Source organism: Saimiri boliviensis, chromosome 14, assembly GCF_048565385.1.
Source record: "Saimiri boliviensis isolate mSaiBol1 chromosome 14, mSaiBol1.pri, whole genome shotgun sequence".
Lineage (NCBI taxonomy): Eukaryota > Metazoa > Chordata > Mammalia > Primates > Cebidae > Saimiri > Saimiri boliviensis.
The window spans coordinates 64,995,045-65,014,240 of NC_133462.1; the positions used below are offsets into that span (position 1 = coordinate 64,995,045).

Genomic DNA, 19,196 nt, shown 5'->3' on the forward strand with positions numbered 1-19,196 from the left:
ATTCCTTTATATAGCTGAAATGTATTTCATTGTACAGATGATACCACATTTTTTTCATTAGTTGATAAATTGATGGACATATTTGGATGTTTCTGTTTTGGTGGTTATGACTAATGCTACTGTGACTATTTGCATATAAATCTTTGTGTGGATACATGTTTTCATTTCTCTTGATTGATTCCTGAGGAGAGGAATTGCTGGGTCTTATGGTAAGTTCACGTTTTTAAGAAATTGCTAAACTGTTTTTTAAATGGACTGTACCATTTCATATTCAGCCAGTAATGTCTGAACTTACCAGTTGTTTCACAAAATCACCAACACTTGGTATTGTCTGATTTTTTAACTGTAGGTCTTCTCGCAGGTATGCAGTGGTATTTCATTGTAGTATTAATTTCAGTTTCCTAATGGCTAATGATGTTGAACATGTTTTCCTGTGCTTTTTTTCATATATATCTTTGGTGGAACATCCATTAAAATCTACCAATTTTTTGGATTGGGTTGTCATTGAGTTGTAAGAGTTCTGAATATATTCTGGATAAACAATCTTATCAGATAAGTGATTTGTAAATATTTTCTCCCCAATCTGTAGCCTTTTAGTTTTCTTAATGGTGTCATTTGAAGTGCAAAAGCTTTTAGCTTTGATGATATATAATTTATAATATTTTTTTCTTTTTTGGGTTATACCTGTCATACCCAGGAACTTTTCGAGTAACCCAAGATCATGAAGGTTTTCTTCTGTGTTTATTTCTAGATTTCTAGAAGTTTTAATGTTACTGATAGGTCTATGATTCTTTTTTAGTTCATTTTATATAGGGTGTGAAGTAATAGTTTAAATTCATCTTCTGGTATGTGTATAGCTAATATTCTCAGCATCATTTGTTGAAAAGATTATCCTTATTGAATCACCTTGGCGTACTTGCTGAAAATAAATTGACTGCAAATGTGATGACTTATTTCTGGACTGTTGATATGTTTTATTAATTTATGTGCCTGTTCTTATGCTAGTACCATACTGTCTTGATTATTGTAGCTTTTTAAGTATTGGAATCAGCTAGTGTAAGTTTGCTTACTTTACTTTTTCAAAATTGTTATGGCAATTTTGAGTTCTTTCAACTTTTCAACTTCCATAAAAATTTTTAGCATCAGCTTATCTATGTGAACAAAAAATTATTTTTAAATCTTTTTTAAAATAAATAATTTTAAAATTATTTATTTAATTAATTAATTTAAGGAATTGGGGTCTCATTTTTGTCACCCAGGCTGGGATGCAGTAGCACAGTTATAGCTCACTTTAACCTCAAACTCTTGGGTTTAAGGGATTCTCCTGCCTCAGCCTCCCAAGTAGCTAGGACATGCACCACCATGCCCAGGTAATTTTTAAATTTTTGTAGAGACAGGGTCTCACTGTGTTTCTCAGGCTGGTCTTGAATGCCTGGCCTCAAATAATTCTCTTGCCTCAGTCTCCCAAAGTGCTGGGATTACAGGTGTGAGTCACCACACCTGGCCAAAGGTATTGGAAACACCTGCGAAAATTCTCCAGTTTGATTCTCTCCCAACTGAGCTATTTTGGCTTACTCCTCAGATTTCTGATTGGAATTGTATTGACTCTGTAGTTCAGTTTGGGGAAAATTGTCATTTTAACAATATTACCTTGCAATCCATGAAAATGAAATGACTACATTTATTCAGATATTCTCTAAATTCTTTAAGCAACGTTTTGTAGTTTTCAGGGTGTAAGTCTGGGGCTTCTTGCCTTAAATTTAGTTGTAAGCATTTTAATCTTATGCTATTTTGAATGAAAATGTGTTTTTTTTTCACATAGTAGTATGCTTTAAGGGTTTATTCATGTTGTGGCATGCATCAGTACTTTATTCCTTTTTGCGACTGTATAATATTCCTTTGTATGGGCTATGGATATACCACATTTTATTTATCTACAGTGTGTGTTGGTACAAACTTGGGTTGTTCTCCTTTTGGCTGTTGTGAATGGTGCTGTTATGAATATTGACATACACGTTTTTGTGCAGACATGTATTTTTGTTTCTCTTAGATACATATCTAGGAGTGGAATTTAGGTGGGAAGTTTTTTTAATTAGATTTAGAGGATGTGTATGTGTATACATATGTTTATGTTTTCAAGGTACATCCAGGTTGTAGCATGTATCAGTGGTTTATTCCTTATCGTGATTAAATAATATTTCATGGAATGGATATGAATATACCACATTTTGCTAGTCTGTTCATTGGTTGATAGTCATTCAAATTGTCGTTGCTTATGGCTGTTACGAAAAATGCTTCATTTGATCCTTTTTAAATAATTTAGATTTATTTATATATGCTATTTTATGAGTCTTAGTCCTTTTAATTCTTTAATCATGTTTTCCTTTGATAATTTGAGCATATTTATAATAGCTGCTTTGAAGTTTTTGCCAAGTCCGACATCTTTGTTCCCTCACAGATAGTTCTGATTGACTGGTTACCCCCATGTTTGGGTCACATACTTTTCTGTGTCTTTGCATGTCTCTTAATTTTTTTTATTGGTTGGAAATTGAACATTATGGATAATATACTGTAGAACTCTAGTTCTGATTTTTTTTTTCTCCCTGAGGGTTCTTGCCATTTTCTGTTAGTTTGTTTAGTAACTGGCATTTTCTGTTAGTGTAGTCTGTAGTCAATCTGTGGAGTCCATTTCCTGTTAAGTGTGTGGCTACTGGTATCCCTGCTCAATATTTAATTTTAATTTTATTTTTAAGCCAGGCTCTGTAGGGGTTAGCCCTGTGTCATAGCTTTGTGGTCAGCCAGTGTTCGGTCATTGCTTGTGCTTAAACACTTGTGCCATTATATGCTTTTCTTTTAATGCTGATGATTTTTAAATGTATTCTCAGAGTCTCAGCTGTTTTAAAATTTGCCCTGGCTTTTACTAATCCTCTGAAGTCTTGAATTTCCTCTATGCCTGTGCACTGTCTCATGGTTTGCAAGGTATTGTTGGATAGCTTGACCCCTCTCTGGTCTCATTACATGGATGGGTCATGAGCTTTATTTAGACTCCCTATGGCTGTATTATTTTCAGGATCTCCCTGCTGTCTGATCTTTTGATGACTGCAGCTTCAGGTGTGCTGAGCTATCACTTTTTCTTGCCATGTATTTGGCCTTGAGATTGCTACTATTATTGACAATAATATTTGGGGTGGATTTTTAAATTTTTTTCTGTGCTTCAATCCAAATCATGTTAGCCTCCTCAAAAGTGAACCTACTGGTTTTCAAGACTTGCCTTGCTCTTAGAGAATTACTGTGGCCACCCAGCTAGGTTGTGGGATGGAAAGAACAGAGGCAAGAACGTCACGGATTTTCATAGTTCTTATCTGTGGTTCTGTGGTTTCTCAGTAACCACTGTTTCATTTGCTTTATGCTTTTAGTCGATTTCCAGAGCCCTCATTGGTGGTTTTGACAGATTTCTAAAGATTTGTAATTGCTTTTTAGGGAAAGATTTGCTGATTTCCTCACCCCACTATACCAGAAGTCCTTCCCTGCTAGACTCTTCATTAACAAAAAACGTTGAGATATATTTCTATGAAATTTTTTTTACTGCATACAAGAAATACCCAAATGGTTATTTTTGAATTAGGAATTAAAAATTAGGATTGTGGCATTATTTTACTGCTACATCCCTCTAGTTCCTGTGTAACAGTTTTTGTTTCATTAAAGATTTGTTCTTTATCATTTATTTTTTATAGCAGTGTTTGTTAAACTAGATACAAATTTGGGATTATGAGGTAAAACATTTTACATTTTGAATTTTATCTTATAAGATCTTATGTTAACTAATAATACACATTTGTTGAGTGCTTTATTTATTGACTGTTCTGAATACTTTGCATGAAATATGTAAAATAAAATAATGTCTTAGAAGACATTTTATAGGTAGGTAACTTAAATCACAAACCTAGTGGTAGAAGAGGCAGTTAATAGTTGAGAGATACTTTCTTCTAAAATTAACTTTGTCTTTTAATATTTTCTATAGTACTTGAAAATCTTGATTTGATTTGGGTGTTGTTAAAGGATGGCTTAATCTAGGCTAGATATTCTTTTTGGAGAAAAATTTAAGTATAAGCTGTAATCTGAATATTGTAATAAAGTATAGAATAAAGTAATACAAATTCTTACTCCTAAAGATAATAATCATTTTTAAAGTTTTATTTTATGTAACACTCAGGGAAGTAAAATTTGGTAATTTGAGAGGGACCATTTCAAATTTCATTCCTTAAAAATAAATGGGCAGAGAGAGACTTCTGATTAGGTAAAGATAGTCATTGAGTTTTTTTTGTGCTGAAGTAGAGAGAAAATGTGGGTTTGTAATTCTTTTGAGCTTTATTATTCTGTTAGTAGTGTTTGGAGGCATAGAACTGTTGGTGGAAGGTAGAAGGGAAGATATTAAGGAGCAGAAGAGCTATTGTTTTAATTATTTAAGGATTATAAGCTCTTATCTGTGATTGGAGCATTCCTTTCACAAAGCCATAGCACAACCTCATACCACCACTACTTGTCTGATGATAACATTCTCTAGCTGCATGTAGAGTAAGATAACTTTTTGAGGCATGAATTTGCAAACCTCAATAGGAAATTAAAATAATGACCACATAGATAAATCAATTTTATATTTATTTTTTATATTTTAAAAAATACCTCTACTAAAAGTACGTTAAATATTTTTAGTTTTAACCTATATTGTATACAAGTGGTTCTCAAACTTTAAAAGGCTTCTCAAATCACCTGAGGTGCTGTGTGATATATTGTAGGGTATAATTTGATAAAATTCAATGAATTCCTGATGGGCCATCATTTATCACTAATTAAAATGACCAGTCCCTAAGGATACTGAACAATATTCTTTAGTTCATTATTTTTTTCTTCTGTATTTGCTTAATGGGTACTTGGGCAGAATTAAAATAATACACTTTTATAAGAAACCATATATTATTCTAAATGCTAAGATTCCTATTGAATTTTAAAACAACAGTCTATTTCTAGAGCAATTTAGTTTTATATAAAAATTGTGCAGAAAGTACAGTTTTCTCATATATGTCTTCTTCCCCCCAACCCTCAGTTTCTTTCATTAAATATCTTGGATTGGTACAGTACATTTGTTACAGCTGATGAACCAATACTGATATATCTATCAATTTTTTTGAAAACACTTGTCATCTAGTTATTTAATAGATTAAAATAGTTGTTTCTGTAAATCTTTATACATGCTTAGTTGGGACAACTATTTTTTATTTAGTATTGTTCATTCTCTTAATGCTAATGAAACACAATTGCTGTTATCTTTTTAGGGTGGAATAATTAATGATAGTTCTGAATTAATTGGTCCTGCTGAAGCTCACTCAGATTCCCTCATTGATACCTTTCCTGAGTGTACAGAAGGTAAGAGATTTTAATTTTTTTGCATTTCAATGTTTTTGATTGCAGAAGACTATAAATTATATCTGCATTGCAAAAAGATGGATGTATATAGGAATTTGAGGGTATTTCACTGATTCTAAGATACACTTTTTCTTCACATTTTGCTATCACTGATATTGGGTGCATGATATTAGGTCCATGACAGCTCACATTTAATTGACAGCTTTTCTTTTCTTAGTGGAATATAAAATAATGATTCATCCTCCCATTAGTGGCATCTTAGAGTTCATGAAATATGGTATAATGAGTAGTTTGGAGTTTGTATTGTCTAGTGTAAGGATGCCTTACTCGGCCGGACGCGGTGGCTCATGCCTGTAATCCCAGCACTTTGGGAGGCTGAGGTGGGTAGATACCTGAGGTTTGGAGTTTTGAGACCAGCCTGGCCAACAAGCCCGTAATCCCAGCTACTGGGGAGGCTGAGGCACAAGAATCACTTGAACCTGGGAGGCAGAGGTTGCAGTGAGCTGAGTTTGCTTCACTGCACTCCAGCTTGAGTGATGGAGTGAAACTTTGTCTCAAAAAAAAAAAGAATGCCTTACTCATTTCTTTAGCGCTTCTGACTTTTAGACAATTAATTTCAAGACTGGCTCTAGGGAGTTAGTCATTTTACCCAGAAAGAATAAACCCTAAGGTAGTTTTAGTGTTTTAGATACGTTTTTAAATAAAATAAGTCTAAATCAAGTTTTAATCACTTTAATTCAAAAATGCTTATTTTCTTGTTTTATTCCTGTTAAGCCACACTTGAATTTATAGGAAAATTTAAATATGTACATTTCAGCCTTTGGATTTCTGTAACTATTTTTTTTTTTTCAGAGATTACGGAATTAAAAAAAGATTTGGGGGCAGGGATAGGAAGGGCCTTTGAAAACAGATAATTAGATTTGTTTTAGGTGGCTTAGATTTGGTTTATTAAAGGTAAAATAATAGACTAAATAATATTTCTTGTCTTTTTCATGAGTAAGAGTTTATGGTGGAGGAGGCTGCTTTATGAGGAAGAGGTAGCCATCATCTCACTGTAATGCTGTTTTTGTGAGCGTGTATCCTGCTGTCATACAGCAACAGCCACACTGACATAAATCTATTGCAGTAAATTTCCATCTTGGTTTGGTAAGAGCAACATGTTCTTATCTATTATGTGGGCTGATACACTTAAATTTTTTTTTCTTTTGGTACTACCACATTGAGAAGTGGTTAGCTTTTATTCTTTTTCGTTGTGCTTCCCATTGACTTAAGGTCTATTAATTTAAACTTAGTGTTGTGTGTAATGCAGGGGGGCAACATGCCCAGGGATCTTCATTGGGTTCTCAGTACCTTTGACTCCGCCTTGATTCTGCAGGGTCATGGAAAAACATGGTTGACAGTAATTTAACTTTATAATCTGTTATTTTTTAGCAGGGGGAGGGAATGTCTGGTCTTGGTGACCTATTTTAATCAGAGATCCTTGCGAAGGTTTGGAAAATCTAGCCCCTGCTTGTGATCCCAATGTGATTCTAATTATAGAACTAGTTTCCTTGAAAGGTGAATTTTGTGAGATAACCTAAGCTGACTGTTGCTTCAGTTTCCTTACTCCTGAGAAAGAGGAGTACATGTTTTCCACCTGCAATATATACTGATTCTGTGACACCCAATAGAGAACTAGTAGGAGAGTTAGAAAGATTTGTGGGAGAGGCTGGGCATGGTGGCTCATGCTTGGAATCCTAACACTTTGGGAGGCCAAGGTAGGTGGATCAGTTGAGATCAGGAGTTTGAGACCAACTTGGCCAATGTGGTAAAACCCTATTTCTACTAAAAATACAAAAATTAGCCAGATGAGGTGACCAGCATCTGTAATCCCAGCTACTCGGGAGGCTGAGACATGAGAATTGCCTGAACTAGGGGGAGGAGATTGCAGTGAGCCGAGATTATGCCACTGCACTCCAGCCTGGGCAACAGAGTGAGACTCCGTATTGAAAAAAAAAAAAATTGTATGAGAGTATTCAATGAGGAGTACAATAGTCAGAAATGCAGAATGTTTCTTTTCCCTATTTTTTGGATACAAGAATCAAAGGTTGTGGGATCTGGGAGTAGTTATATTCTTCTGATATCTATCATAAGCTTCTATTACTAGGTGGGAGTCAGCCATGGTGAGAGAAGGGTATCTTAGGAGCCTACTTTAGTACAAGGCAATCAAGATCTGCAGAGATCTTTCTGTTCTTTGCTGTAGTCTAGGACAGAAGGGGAGGGGCATGATTATTAGGGATGAGTTTTCTTGGGATAGTATTCTGAAATATTAAAGATTGTTCAAGGTGAATGGATGGCTATATTAATGCTAAAGGAGATACAACCTAAAGCTGGGGTGAGCATGTAGTTTATTGTCCATAATGGAACACTTCTGAGAATTATAGACAGTGCTATTAATAATTATACCAAGACCACAAACATGACACAGGACAGCCTCAGGCAAACTGAGCTGTAAGGGTGCCCCTTCCAAAAGCAGTTGTTTCAGAGTTTACCTCTAAACTTTCCAAAAGATGTGTTTTCTTTGGAGGTATTTATCTTTTGGGAATGTGCTTTTATGAGAGAAATTGGGGCCAACATTTCTGTTAGAAACACAGAAAAGGACTATGACATCTAAAAGGAATATTGACATTTTATCCCGTCAGTGCAGTTTAGTTTTTCAATTATATTACCGTCTCTGAAACACTCTGTGATCCACAAAGAATGAAAAACGTGGAACTGGAAATGCTGTTAATGGTTATGTTGTTTTTCTCCCCTCCCTTTAAAGGTTGTATGCCTGGCAAATTAATCCTGCTGAAAGATAGTAGGTTGATAAATACAGATAGATCAAAGTGTCAGACATCTTGCAAATTCATTATTACTTGAGAGGGAAAATCGCTTTTAAATATCCTGAGATTGTTTGCAATAGTGGGAAAGTGGATGATTTACTTCATACCAAAAGGTCTGCAAACTCTGGAGACAACCAGGGAGAGGGACATCTAGTAGCAAAAGAGCAGGAAAGCCAGCAGCCAGTCAAGCCCCACAGGTATGCAGTGAAATGGAGGGTTGTTAGAGGGATCGTGGTGACACAGACTTGTGTTTTGGACTTAGAGCTAAAATGTGAGGAAGTGATTCACCCCATGAAAAATTCTCTAAGTGTGCTATTTTAAACCGTGTTTTAAAGGTAGATTGTAATTTTTCATATTTGTGAATTAGCTAGCTGGTGGAATGAGCCAGCGAGGGTAAATCCTAATATATGGTCTGCTGTTTCAGCGTTCTTAGTTACAGTTAGAATGACATGGCAAGTTGATCACTTCTCAGAGAACAGATGTAGAGGTGAAGTGATCATTATTTTTCTTAAGGCCTTAAAAATGCAGTGAACAGATCCTAATATGAAATGAAAGTTTTCTGAGGAAAATACGAAGATCTGAATTTCTTTGTGTTTTGCGATAGAGTCTCAGTCTGTTATCCAGACTGAGTGCAGTGGCACAATCACAGCTCACTGTAGCCTTGATGTCCTCGGCTTGAGTGATTCTCCTTCCTCAGCCTCCTAAGTAGCTGGGACTATAGACAGGCACAAGTGTGCCTGGCTAATTTTTCTTTTTACATTTTTTTGTAGAAATGGGATCTTACTTTGCTGTCTAGGCTGGTCTCAAACTCTTGGGTACAAGTGATTCTCCTGCCTCGGCCTCCCAACGTGCTGGCATTATAGGTGTGAGCCACTGTGCCTGGCCTGTTTTTTAAAACTACAGTTACTTTGTTGTAGCATGGGATAGAGAAACCCCTTTAAGGTTTTGTAAAAAATAATTTGGTGATGAACTGGTAAATATATTTTGTTTACTATGAAATTGAAAATTAGGAAATTAGTAGGTTTTTAGATGAAAAGTTAATATTGTTTTACATTTTAAAAATGAAATCCTGGTTACTCTTTATTTCCTTTATAGCTAAACTATATTTTTCAAAGATGAAAGAAGATGTAATTGGTTGCTAACATCTTATTCCCGTTATGTCTATTTCAACTTACATCTTTTCCTTGAATTAAATTTAGCTATGAAGTTACTAGGACATTTTTGGAAACCTGCCCAAATTTGTGCATATCTGTTGATCTCCTTGGCATATTTCTCTTACCTGTTGGCCTTTTTGATGGGTATAGATTGCTTTACTGCCATGCTGGCCTTGATATCAGAGATTTGGGTGTTGGTATAGTCTCATCTGGTAACCTGTGTCATTTCCTCTTCCTGATATATCACTTTTCAGTTTTTGGAGGGACTTTTTTTTTTGGTTTATACAGTAAATGAGAGAAAATAATTAGGTGATTGTAACCACAAAGACAAATTAAGTGATCAGCTTATTGTATGTATATATTAGATCTTAAGAATGAATATTCTTAAATGTCTCCTGGCAAAACAAAATCTACCGCCACCTTTTCTTGGCTGGAAATTATGCATTAAGAAATCCCCAACTGTTTATTGTAACAATTATAGAGACATGAAAGGGTCTATTAAACTGTCTTGAATTAGCCATTTTAAAGTAAATGAAATGTACATTTTGAGGAAAGCATGTATGAAAATGTATGAAAAGAACATCAGAATACCTCATATAGATTTTGAGGATAGCATGTTTGAGGATAGCATGTGTTGCTGTCTTTGTAGCAGATCCATGAAATGACATTAAGCTCAAGATTTGTATGTTTATTTGATGGCAGGGTAGTGATTCTTTCCCGTATACAGACTGACATGAAGATCGTGATTAAACTATGTTAAATTGAATAGTGTTGATGATATTTAAAGCACTGGTTGGTCTACTTGGAAAGATGTATAGTTATTTAAGTTTGAAAAAAATTTTCTGTATCAAAATATCATTTGTTTTATCTTATTTATGTTTTTTTCATTTAATAGATTTAAACTTGACACTTTGAGACAACAGCATTTTAAATAGGAATATTTTTTAGATGTTTGTCTACTTAATACCCTAAATCTGTTTCCAAGATAAAGTCTGTTTGCCACATAGTATACTGTAAGATGACAAAATATAGAAAGTATTAAATATTAATTTAAATTTAAATTTATAGAAAGTCCAAGTAATTTAAAGTAAAATTAAGTGCAAATGTCCACTAGGTGGCACCATGAGAACTCTAAATCTTGTTACCGGTATTTTTCTAGGCCCTTTGTTATTATGTATGTTAGAATATCTCTTGCATACTCAGCTCGAAGAGATTCTTTTTTCTGTTATGTGCTTATTTACTCAACTTAATTTTATTCTCTGCCCCTAATTGACTTTTCTTTGGTAGTGGAGTTTGACAAAAAAGAACAGGTCATTTTTTTCCCCCCAAGATAACCACAAATGAGAATGTACCAGTGTGTGTACGTGATACATATGACACTGATGATAAATAGTGACTCTTAAAAACTCTAGGGTTATTGAGGGTGATACTAGAAATTAGGAGTTTAGGGGTTGGGTGGGACAAATAACAGAAAATTCATGATATGCCATGGGAATCATTAGAAATGATATACTCAAATCTCTTATTTTACAATTACAGAGTTGGAATTTCAGAGAAGTTAAGCCATGTGCCTAGGGTACTCCAGGTATTTCATAGCACTCACAGAAATATATTTTGAAATAAGGAGATTTTATTTTATGGAGGGGAGGCAGGAAGAAGACATACTTGGTACAGAAAACTCAGCATGAGCTACTTGCATACTGGTAATGGGCTTGATATCCTGGAGCCTAGAGAAAGTTCTGGAGAGTAGCAGAGTAAGTTCATTTGTTAAAAAGTGAAAATAATGATTGGTCTTTATTATGATAAGATAGCAGTAATAGGGTTGTAATTGAGATATGCTGCATTGCTTTCTGGGCTTATTCTGTTGTTTTACCAAATCTGTACGAGGTATTCTGATGTTCTTTTCATACATTTTCAAGGGTGAAGCATAGACATGACCCAAGAATGTTATGAAAATGTGGAACATTAAAGGAAAGGTTCTTTTTTTTTTCCACAACAGCTATTACTAAGTGATGAATAGGGAATCACATCCAGGAATCTTAACTAGCATTAAGCTTTACATTTAGGTATTCACTTAAAAATCGTATTTGTAAGTACTTGTTTCTTAATGGAAACTGATATGTATGTCTTCTACCTTAGGGTAACCTTTGTTCTGCTGGCTAGGTAACTTGCTTTGTGCATGGAGCATGAGTCATTGCTACTAGGAAAAATAGAAATTCCTTTTTGTTGACTATGGCAATTTTTGAACCTCAGGGCTCAGTGAAAGCTATCAACTAATAATAATGAGGCCATGTATTTTATATATAGTCACCCATGAGAGACCACCTGTTGTTCTAAAGGAAACCGATCTCTTTTTACAGATGGTCTTCAAATACAGATTTCTGATAGTTTATAGTATAAAGATTTATTCTATGGCAACTCAACCTGTTCCCCTGGGGCCTGTCTTTCAGAGATGGTGTCCTAGACAGATTTCACTATACTGCCCTACTCTGAGCAGTTCAAAGCACAGAGGTAAGGGTAGGTAGGTGAACTGGGATGCTAAATAAACGCCTTATGTCTGTAGCTGCTTTTTAACAAGTCACCTGGGGCCCTCTAATAGCCCTGAGACTTGAATTTCTGTGATATGAACCTGGAGGCAGAACGCTTTCATAGAACCTTTGACTTTTTCCCCTTGTATCACTTCCAAAAAAAGCTTAGGTTTTTGCCTTGATGGTGTTGGTGAAGGATGCACCTTTTACTCTTGCGATGGCCCAGAGGGCCTCTTTAAGTATGGGTTGACTTCAGGTTGGTTTAACTTTTGACAAATAGTCTCTATATTATATCAAAAGTCAGTGGTTGCCCTGCCTTATCCACAACGTCCTTCCTTCCTAAACTGAGAACCTGTCACTTACTTGTTGCACTCTCTATCTTACTTGGTAACTTCCTTTCTGGGCTTTAGGGAGCTAGTTTCTGCTTTGTGTGATATTTATATATAGTTTTGTATAAAATATGTTCAATTGTGTGATTTCCGGGAGTTGAACAAGCACTGTATTAAGCAGATATGTTAAGGATATAATATAAATAAACTAGGCATTGAGTATTTAACATATAATATATTTATAAATAAGAGTCATTGTGGTGGTGAAGGGAGTTTCTAAATGTTATCTTCCTCGAGCTGGCTGGAGAATACTTCATTGAGAAGGAAATTTAGAAACTGCTTAAATATGGAAGAGAAAGATATCAGTGAGTACTAGAAGATGATTAGTTGCCTTATATGGTTGAGGAGATAGGGTAGGGTTAGGCTTTTCAGGCATGGCCAGGTGCAACTTCCAGAGGAGAATTAAAGGAATATGGTGGGCAAGGAAGAGATGTCAGGGGTTTGCCTGCTTTAAACAGATCTGTCTCTATACTCATATCTAATTCCTTTTTTGAGTTTGGAATTCTTGGCACTAGCTGCCGGTTGATCCATATAGGTTTATGTTTCACAAATGATGCCTGTATAACTTTCTTTTACTCAAATACATTCCCAGTATTGGCCCTTGATGCATCTCCTTTGATATCTTTCAGATACCGAGCTTAAGGGTTTACCATACACAAAGAATATTACTAAGTTTTGTGTTATAGAATATTACCTATAATCCTACCATACATAGAAAATCACTGTTAATAGTGCATCTTTCTAGCGTTTTTTCTGTGTTTGTTTTTAAGTAGAATTATAATATACATGCTCATTTGTAGTTGGTTGTTTTTGCATAATATATCATGACTTTAACATTAAATATTCTATAGAATGATTTTAATAGCTATATAATATTTTATCATAAGGAGGTATTATAATCTCCTATTAGGAATTTATTGCCACATTTTTACTGATTTTTGTGATGGACATTCTTGTATGTAGATCTTTTTTGTACACCTCTGATTGGTTTTGGTATAAATTGCTGAATTTCTGGGAGAAAGAAGCAGTTTTGTGCTTTTGATATGCATTGCCAAATTGTCTTCTTTTTAAAAAGGTTAAACTAGAAGTCTTTTTATTTCTCTTTTCTTTTTCTGGTTTGGCTAAATAAATTTCTCTTTTTTACCTGCTGGGGTGTATGTGTATGTGTGTGTGTGTTTGCTTGCTTTTAAAGATGCCTACTTAAGAAATTAGAATTTGAAAAGGAAACATTTTCTACAGAATGTTTATTTACTTAATTTTACTATCTTTGTCTCTAGGTATTTTAAATGGTCTTACTTTTTTGATCTAATCTCATTTAATTATGATTCTCATTGCTAATAAAATATGATGTGAAAGGGAAGAGGAAATAGGACTGTGGTACTAGTTTGTTGTAGTCAAAAGCCAAGAAACAGTCTATGTAACGTTGCCCTCTTGCCCTTTGGTGTTATTGTTATTGTTAAAAAGGAAAATGGGGCAAAAGATGAAAAAGAACAATGTGATAGATGATGTGAAGGTTATAGTGACAAGACACCAGAGAATAGACAAAAGAGATCTCTAATACAGCATTTCCTTTCTTTTGTGATTAGCTGTATAATCTAGAACTTTTTTCAACCGTATCTATTTGTTTATCAGTTTCAATGGGCTAGGTTATATACTGGCATCATTTAATGAAATGTTTGCATTGAAATACATAAATGTTTTAAAATTAAGAAAAATCATGCTCGCTTCAGCAGCACATATACTAAAATTAAGAAAAATCTCCTAAATTTTTAATTTAAGAAAAATCTCATAAAATCTATGCATATTTCATAGGATAGTAGATAAATACCTTTGTAGATTGTTATAAAAGATTCTTATTATGAAGTACTGTCTGTATGACTGATATGTCAGAGAATTGAAAAGATTTTCTGTAGGTTCTATGAATCTCATTTGAGATTGTCAGTTTAATGAAATCTTTTGCTTTTTGGGAATAGAATTTGTTCTTTTTGGACATTCTAAGGGCTTGAAAAAAGGTTGAAAATGAGGATATGTATTGACAGGGTGCCAAGGCAGCATCTAAAGCTGATTAGAAATTTGAGCTTAGTGGCCAGTAACATGTTTTTACCCTAACTAACTTTATTTGATATGAAGTAAGCAATTTGAATTTAAAATACGGGTTGGCAAAACTATGGTCCATGGGCTGAGTCTGGCCTGCCACCTGTTTTTGTATGGCCTGCAAACTAAGAATGGTTTTTACATTTTAAAATGATTAAAAAAATTAAAAGACTATGATTTTGTGATTTTTGTGATGGGAAAATTATAAGGAATTCACACTTCAATGTTCGTGAAGTTTTACTGGAGAACAGTCGTGCTTATTCATTTATATATTGTCTATGGCTGCTTGTGCGCCACAACAGTATTGTCGAGTAGTTGTGACAGAGACCACATATGGCCTGCAAAGCCTAAAATATTTACTTTTTGGCCTTTTATAGAAAAATCTTGCTGATCCCTGATCTAGAATTGTATAGTCTAATCCACTTTTCATTTTGATTTAGTATATAATATTGAGGAAATAATTTTCTTTTTAATTTTTCTGAGAAACTTGGTAGTTAATGTTCAGTGGTGATGCAGATCTCATGGTTATTTCCAAACTAGTTTTTAGATAACCCTGTTGTCAGTCTTATTTAATGATCTAGATCAGTGGCTTTCAAACTGTGACCTTCAGGTCTCTGGGTGTTGCTGAGATATTTTCAGGGGGTTCATAAAACAAAACTATTTTCGTAATAATACCGGGACATTCTTTGCCTTTTCACCATGTTGACATTTGTCCTGATGATACAAAAGCCATGGTAGGTGAAACTGCTGTGCTTGGGCATGAATCAAGACAGTGACACCAAACTGTAACAGAACTCATTACATATGCTTATAAAACCAATGCTAATTTTTCCTAAGTAGTAGAAACTGTTAATTTTGTTAAATCTTAACCCTTGTTACTTGTCTTTTTAATATGCTGCGTGAAAAGATGAGAATTAACGCATAAAGCACTCTGCATACTGCACTGCCATAGTTGTCTTGAGGAAAAGTACTTGTTCAGTTGTTTGAGCCTTTAGTTGAACTAGCTGCTTTTTTCATGGGACACCATTTTGCTTGAAAGAACAATTGCCAAACTGTCATTATTCACACTTGTGTGTTTGACACATTTTTTTTTTTTTTTGAAATGGAGTGAAGTAAGCTGACACTTCAAGGAAAACAACTGATATTATTTGTTGCCAATAACAAAATTGGAGTTTTCAATTCAAAATTGGGATTTTTAGATAACCTCTGTCTGCCACTTTGGGTTTGGCAGTTTCCCAATACTTAAAAATTTTCTGATGAGATTGGTGGATAATGAAATGTTGACATATGGTTTTTTTGGGGTAATGAAATATACTGTCAACATTTGAAAGATCTTTGTAACTAAAGGAACCCCTACTTTCAGGATGACCAATGTATGATGTTATAAATTCACGCACAGGTAAAAAAATTTATTCAGTGTGCAAGAGAGACCAATGGATTTTAATATAACAGAAACGGAAATTTCATTCATAGGATTTTATATTCCACAGTACAACCGAGCTTTAAAAAAACTATCAATTGTCGAGTTTTGGTGTAGTATCAAAGAACCATATTCATAATTATCTGAAAAGACTAATACTTGTTTCTTTTCCAATTACATTATCTATGTAACATTTCCTTTATATCTTTCATCCAAAACAACATATGACAATGGATTGTGAGCAGGATCAGATATGATTGTCTAGCTATCATCTGTTAAGCCAGACATTAACAAGATTTGCAAAAATGTAAAACAATGCCGCTTTTTTTGTTTTGAAAAATATAGTTATTTTTCATAAAAATTATGTTACTATATAACAGGGCTTTAATGCTTTATTTTATGCATTTCTAGACGTATTTTCTGAATATCAGTATTGTTATTTAATAAATATTCACAGATACAATTCACATAAACAAAAGCATTTTAGAATCCACAATCATTTTGAAAGGCAGTCCTGAGAGCAGAAAGTTTGGTATGTATTGTGGATTATGCTCATTTATCAGATGTCTGTTATATGACCTATGAGAAGGAATATTCACTGCTAAATAATTCGGTAGCACCTATTACTTTGTTTTTTGTCTGAAAACATAGGTGCAAATATACCTTTCCAAAAGCTTGTGGAAGAGGCTAAGACAAAAATGTCTAAAAATTCTGACTTTTACGAATGCTAAATAGCATACATTTTCCAGATATGGATAGTTACCAAAAAGCACACTTCTGATGACACATTGGATAATTGTTATATAGTTACAGGTTGAGTATCCCTAACCTAAAATCTGAAATCTGAAACACTTATGGTCCCTCATTTCAGATGAGGGATATTCAACCTGTATTATGTAATTGTTATAAAAGTTATAAAATAGTGGTAGTCTCTTATGCTTTATATGCATTAATTCTATTCCTCATTTAAAGTCTTACATAGTAAGTAATACTATGAAGTAACCTGCTGTTTGTCACACAGTAAGTTTTAAGAGCTGGAGCTGGGTATGGTGGCCCATGCTTATGGAGGCTGAAGTGAGAGGATTGTTTGAGCCCAGGAGTTGGAGTGCAACTGGGCAACATAGCAAGATGATGTCTTAAAAAAAAAAAAAAAAAGAGCTAAGATTCAAGTACTTTTTCCTTTATCAAAATGCTGTTACTTGTAGCAACTCTGTGTACAGGCAACAGTTTTCTGTAAATAGCTTACAGGATCTTGTGGTAAAGGCTCTTTTTGGCATCCAAACTAGATGAAGATTTGTTTTCAATTTTAGTTTGATGCTTAAGGCAAGGAAGTTGTCTTCCAGAGTTCTATAGAGAGAATAAAATGAATGGACTAAGCCGAAACAAATTGCTAGACACTGACTTCCATCAGTAAATTACAGCCTTCCAAATTGACTTGGATAATATGAAAAATGAATAATTAGCATGGTTTGTATTCATTTGGCTGATTCTCAATTTAATATCTGTTTACTATTGTGATCATATTTCTAGGCTTCTCCAGTGACAGTGATCTGATCTCTCTTACTGTTGATGTGGATTCTCTTGCTGAGTTAGATGATGGAATGGCTTCCAATCAAGATTCTCCCATTAGAACTTTTAGTCTCAATCTTTCTTTGGATTCTTCAGCACTAGGAGCTGTTGCTTCTGAGAGTGAACAGAACAAAACAGAAGAAAGGGAAAGTCGTAGCCTCTTTCCTGGCAGTTTAAAACCCAAGCTTGGCAAGAGAGATTATTTGGAGAAAGCAGGAGAATTAATAAAGCTGGCTTTAAAAAAGGAAGAAGAAGATGACTATGAAGCTGCTTCTGATTTTTATAGGAAGGGAGTTGATTTACTCCTAGAAGGTGTTCAAGGTATGGTTTTATGTATATTAATATGTTTTGGCATGGTCTTTTGTTGGTATATGGGAAAAGTACATATGTATATCTTCTGTATAGTCTTATGGAAATAATACTGAAAATGAGAAATTACTGAAGCTTTAAAGACCTATATATGGATATATACTTGACATTAGACATTATTGGAGGTACTTAACTTTCTACTTTTAATCAATTAATCCACAAAAACAGGATTAAAAAAGAAGTCAGCAAGTCTCCAAGTCTCTTGTATGAATAATGATCTTTCATTTCTGACTTGATAAGGCAGTGTTTTACCAGCCTTCATCTCTCTCAGGAGTAATTCACAGAAATTCTTGATGACCTGAAAAGACAAAATAAAATGGATTTTATACTGAGAGCATAAAAGGTTCTTGGGTTTGCCTACTGTTTTGTTCTTTGTAGCTGTTGTAAATTCTCATGTAATTAATGGAGGTGATGTGGGACGTGTAGAGCTGAATGTAACTGAATGTCTATATGTAGAGCTTACTCTTGTGAAGTATTAACTTTTGTTTTAGCCCTTTAATTTTTTTATATAGAAGTAGAATGAAGCATTCTGCATTTAGTTACATGATTTTTTGGATACAGTAATCAAAGATTGATATTGGCATTGTTCCAGTGGTTTTATTTACAAAAGATTGTTCTGTGGTCTTGGGTTTGTCAGTACCATTCAGATTACTGGTCTCCTGTATTACTAACACTTTTTACTATAGTACTTCTCACTGTGCCTAGTATCCTGCAGTCCAGAAGCCTTTTGTTATTTCTGAAGTATAAACTTTCAGTTTTATAATGTGGTGTACCTGCCTGTATATGGAGGATCCTAACTGCTTCTTAACCAGGATTTTGACCATTTCTCTTGTTTTCAGCTTTCATTCCCACTTCCTATTGCCACCAATTCTTGAATTTTTGGAGAGTTTTACCGTGCCATGTATATTTGGCAACTTTCTTGAGTTTCCTTTTAGTAACCTCTCATCCATCTACCTTTTTTTTTTAAAATTATATTCCCATGGCAGTGTATTGATGTTTACTTTTTATACCTTTTTATCTTCTAAACTTTTGTTGCTGTTACCTTCTTAGTTTCTTTGTCAGTGTGGGATTTTTGTCTTAAATAAATTTTTTGACTGCCATGTTAATAGAGTTTCAGTAGGGAAACTAGCTAAAAAAATGTGTTCAATTTGTCATCTTCAACTGGGAATTCAGATTTCACAATTGCTACCTATTTTAGTGGGCCTGAGGATCAAACAGCTATTAATGTTTTGTGTGTATAGCAACAAGAGGAGCTGGAGTCTTGTTTCCTTTTTGACTAGTTTTTGTCTTACTGAAGTGCTGATATAACCATTTGGAATCTGTTAACACAGTTTCAAATAATTGATTCTAAATTCATTTCTCATTAATTTTGTCCTCTTGATATT

The 19,196-nt window shown here is 34.2% G+C and overlaps 1 protein-coding gene across 6 annotated transcripts in view; it reads left to right on the forward strand.

Moving 5' to 3' along the window:
* RPS6KC1 (ribosomal protein S6 kinase C1) overlaps positions 1–19,196 on the forward strand; it is a 186,227-nt gene that overhangs the window by 42,938 nt on the left and 124,093 nt on the right. For 5 of the 6 annotated variants that reach the window (XM_074385175.1, XM_074385174.1, XM_003930359.4 and 2 more), the window contains 2 exons: positions 5,334–5,424; positions 17,404–17,763. In XM_074385175.1, coding sequence (XP_074241276.1) covers positions 5,334–5,424; positions 17,404–17,763 — 451 coding nt within the window. The remainder of the gene's footprint in view (positions 1–5,333; positions 5,425–17,403; positions 17,764–19,196) is intronic. The other variant, XM_010340952.3, reaches the window with a different exon arrangement.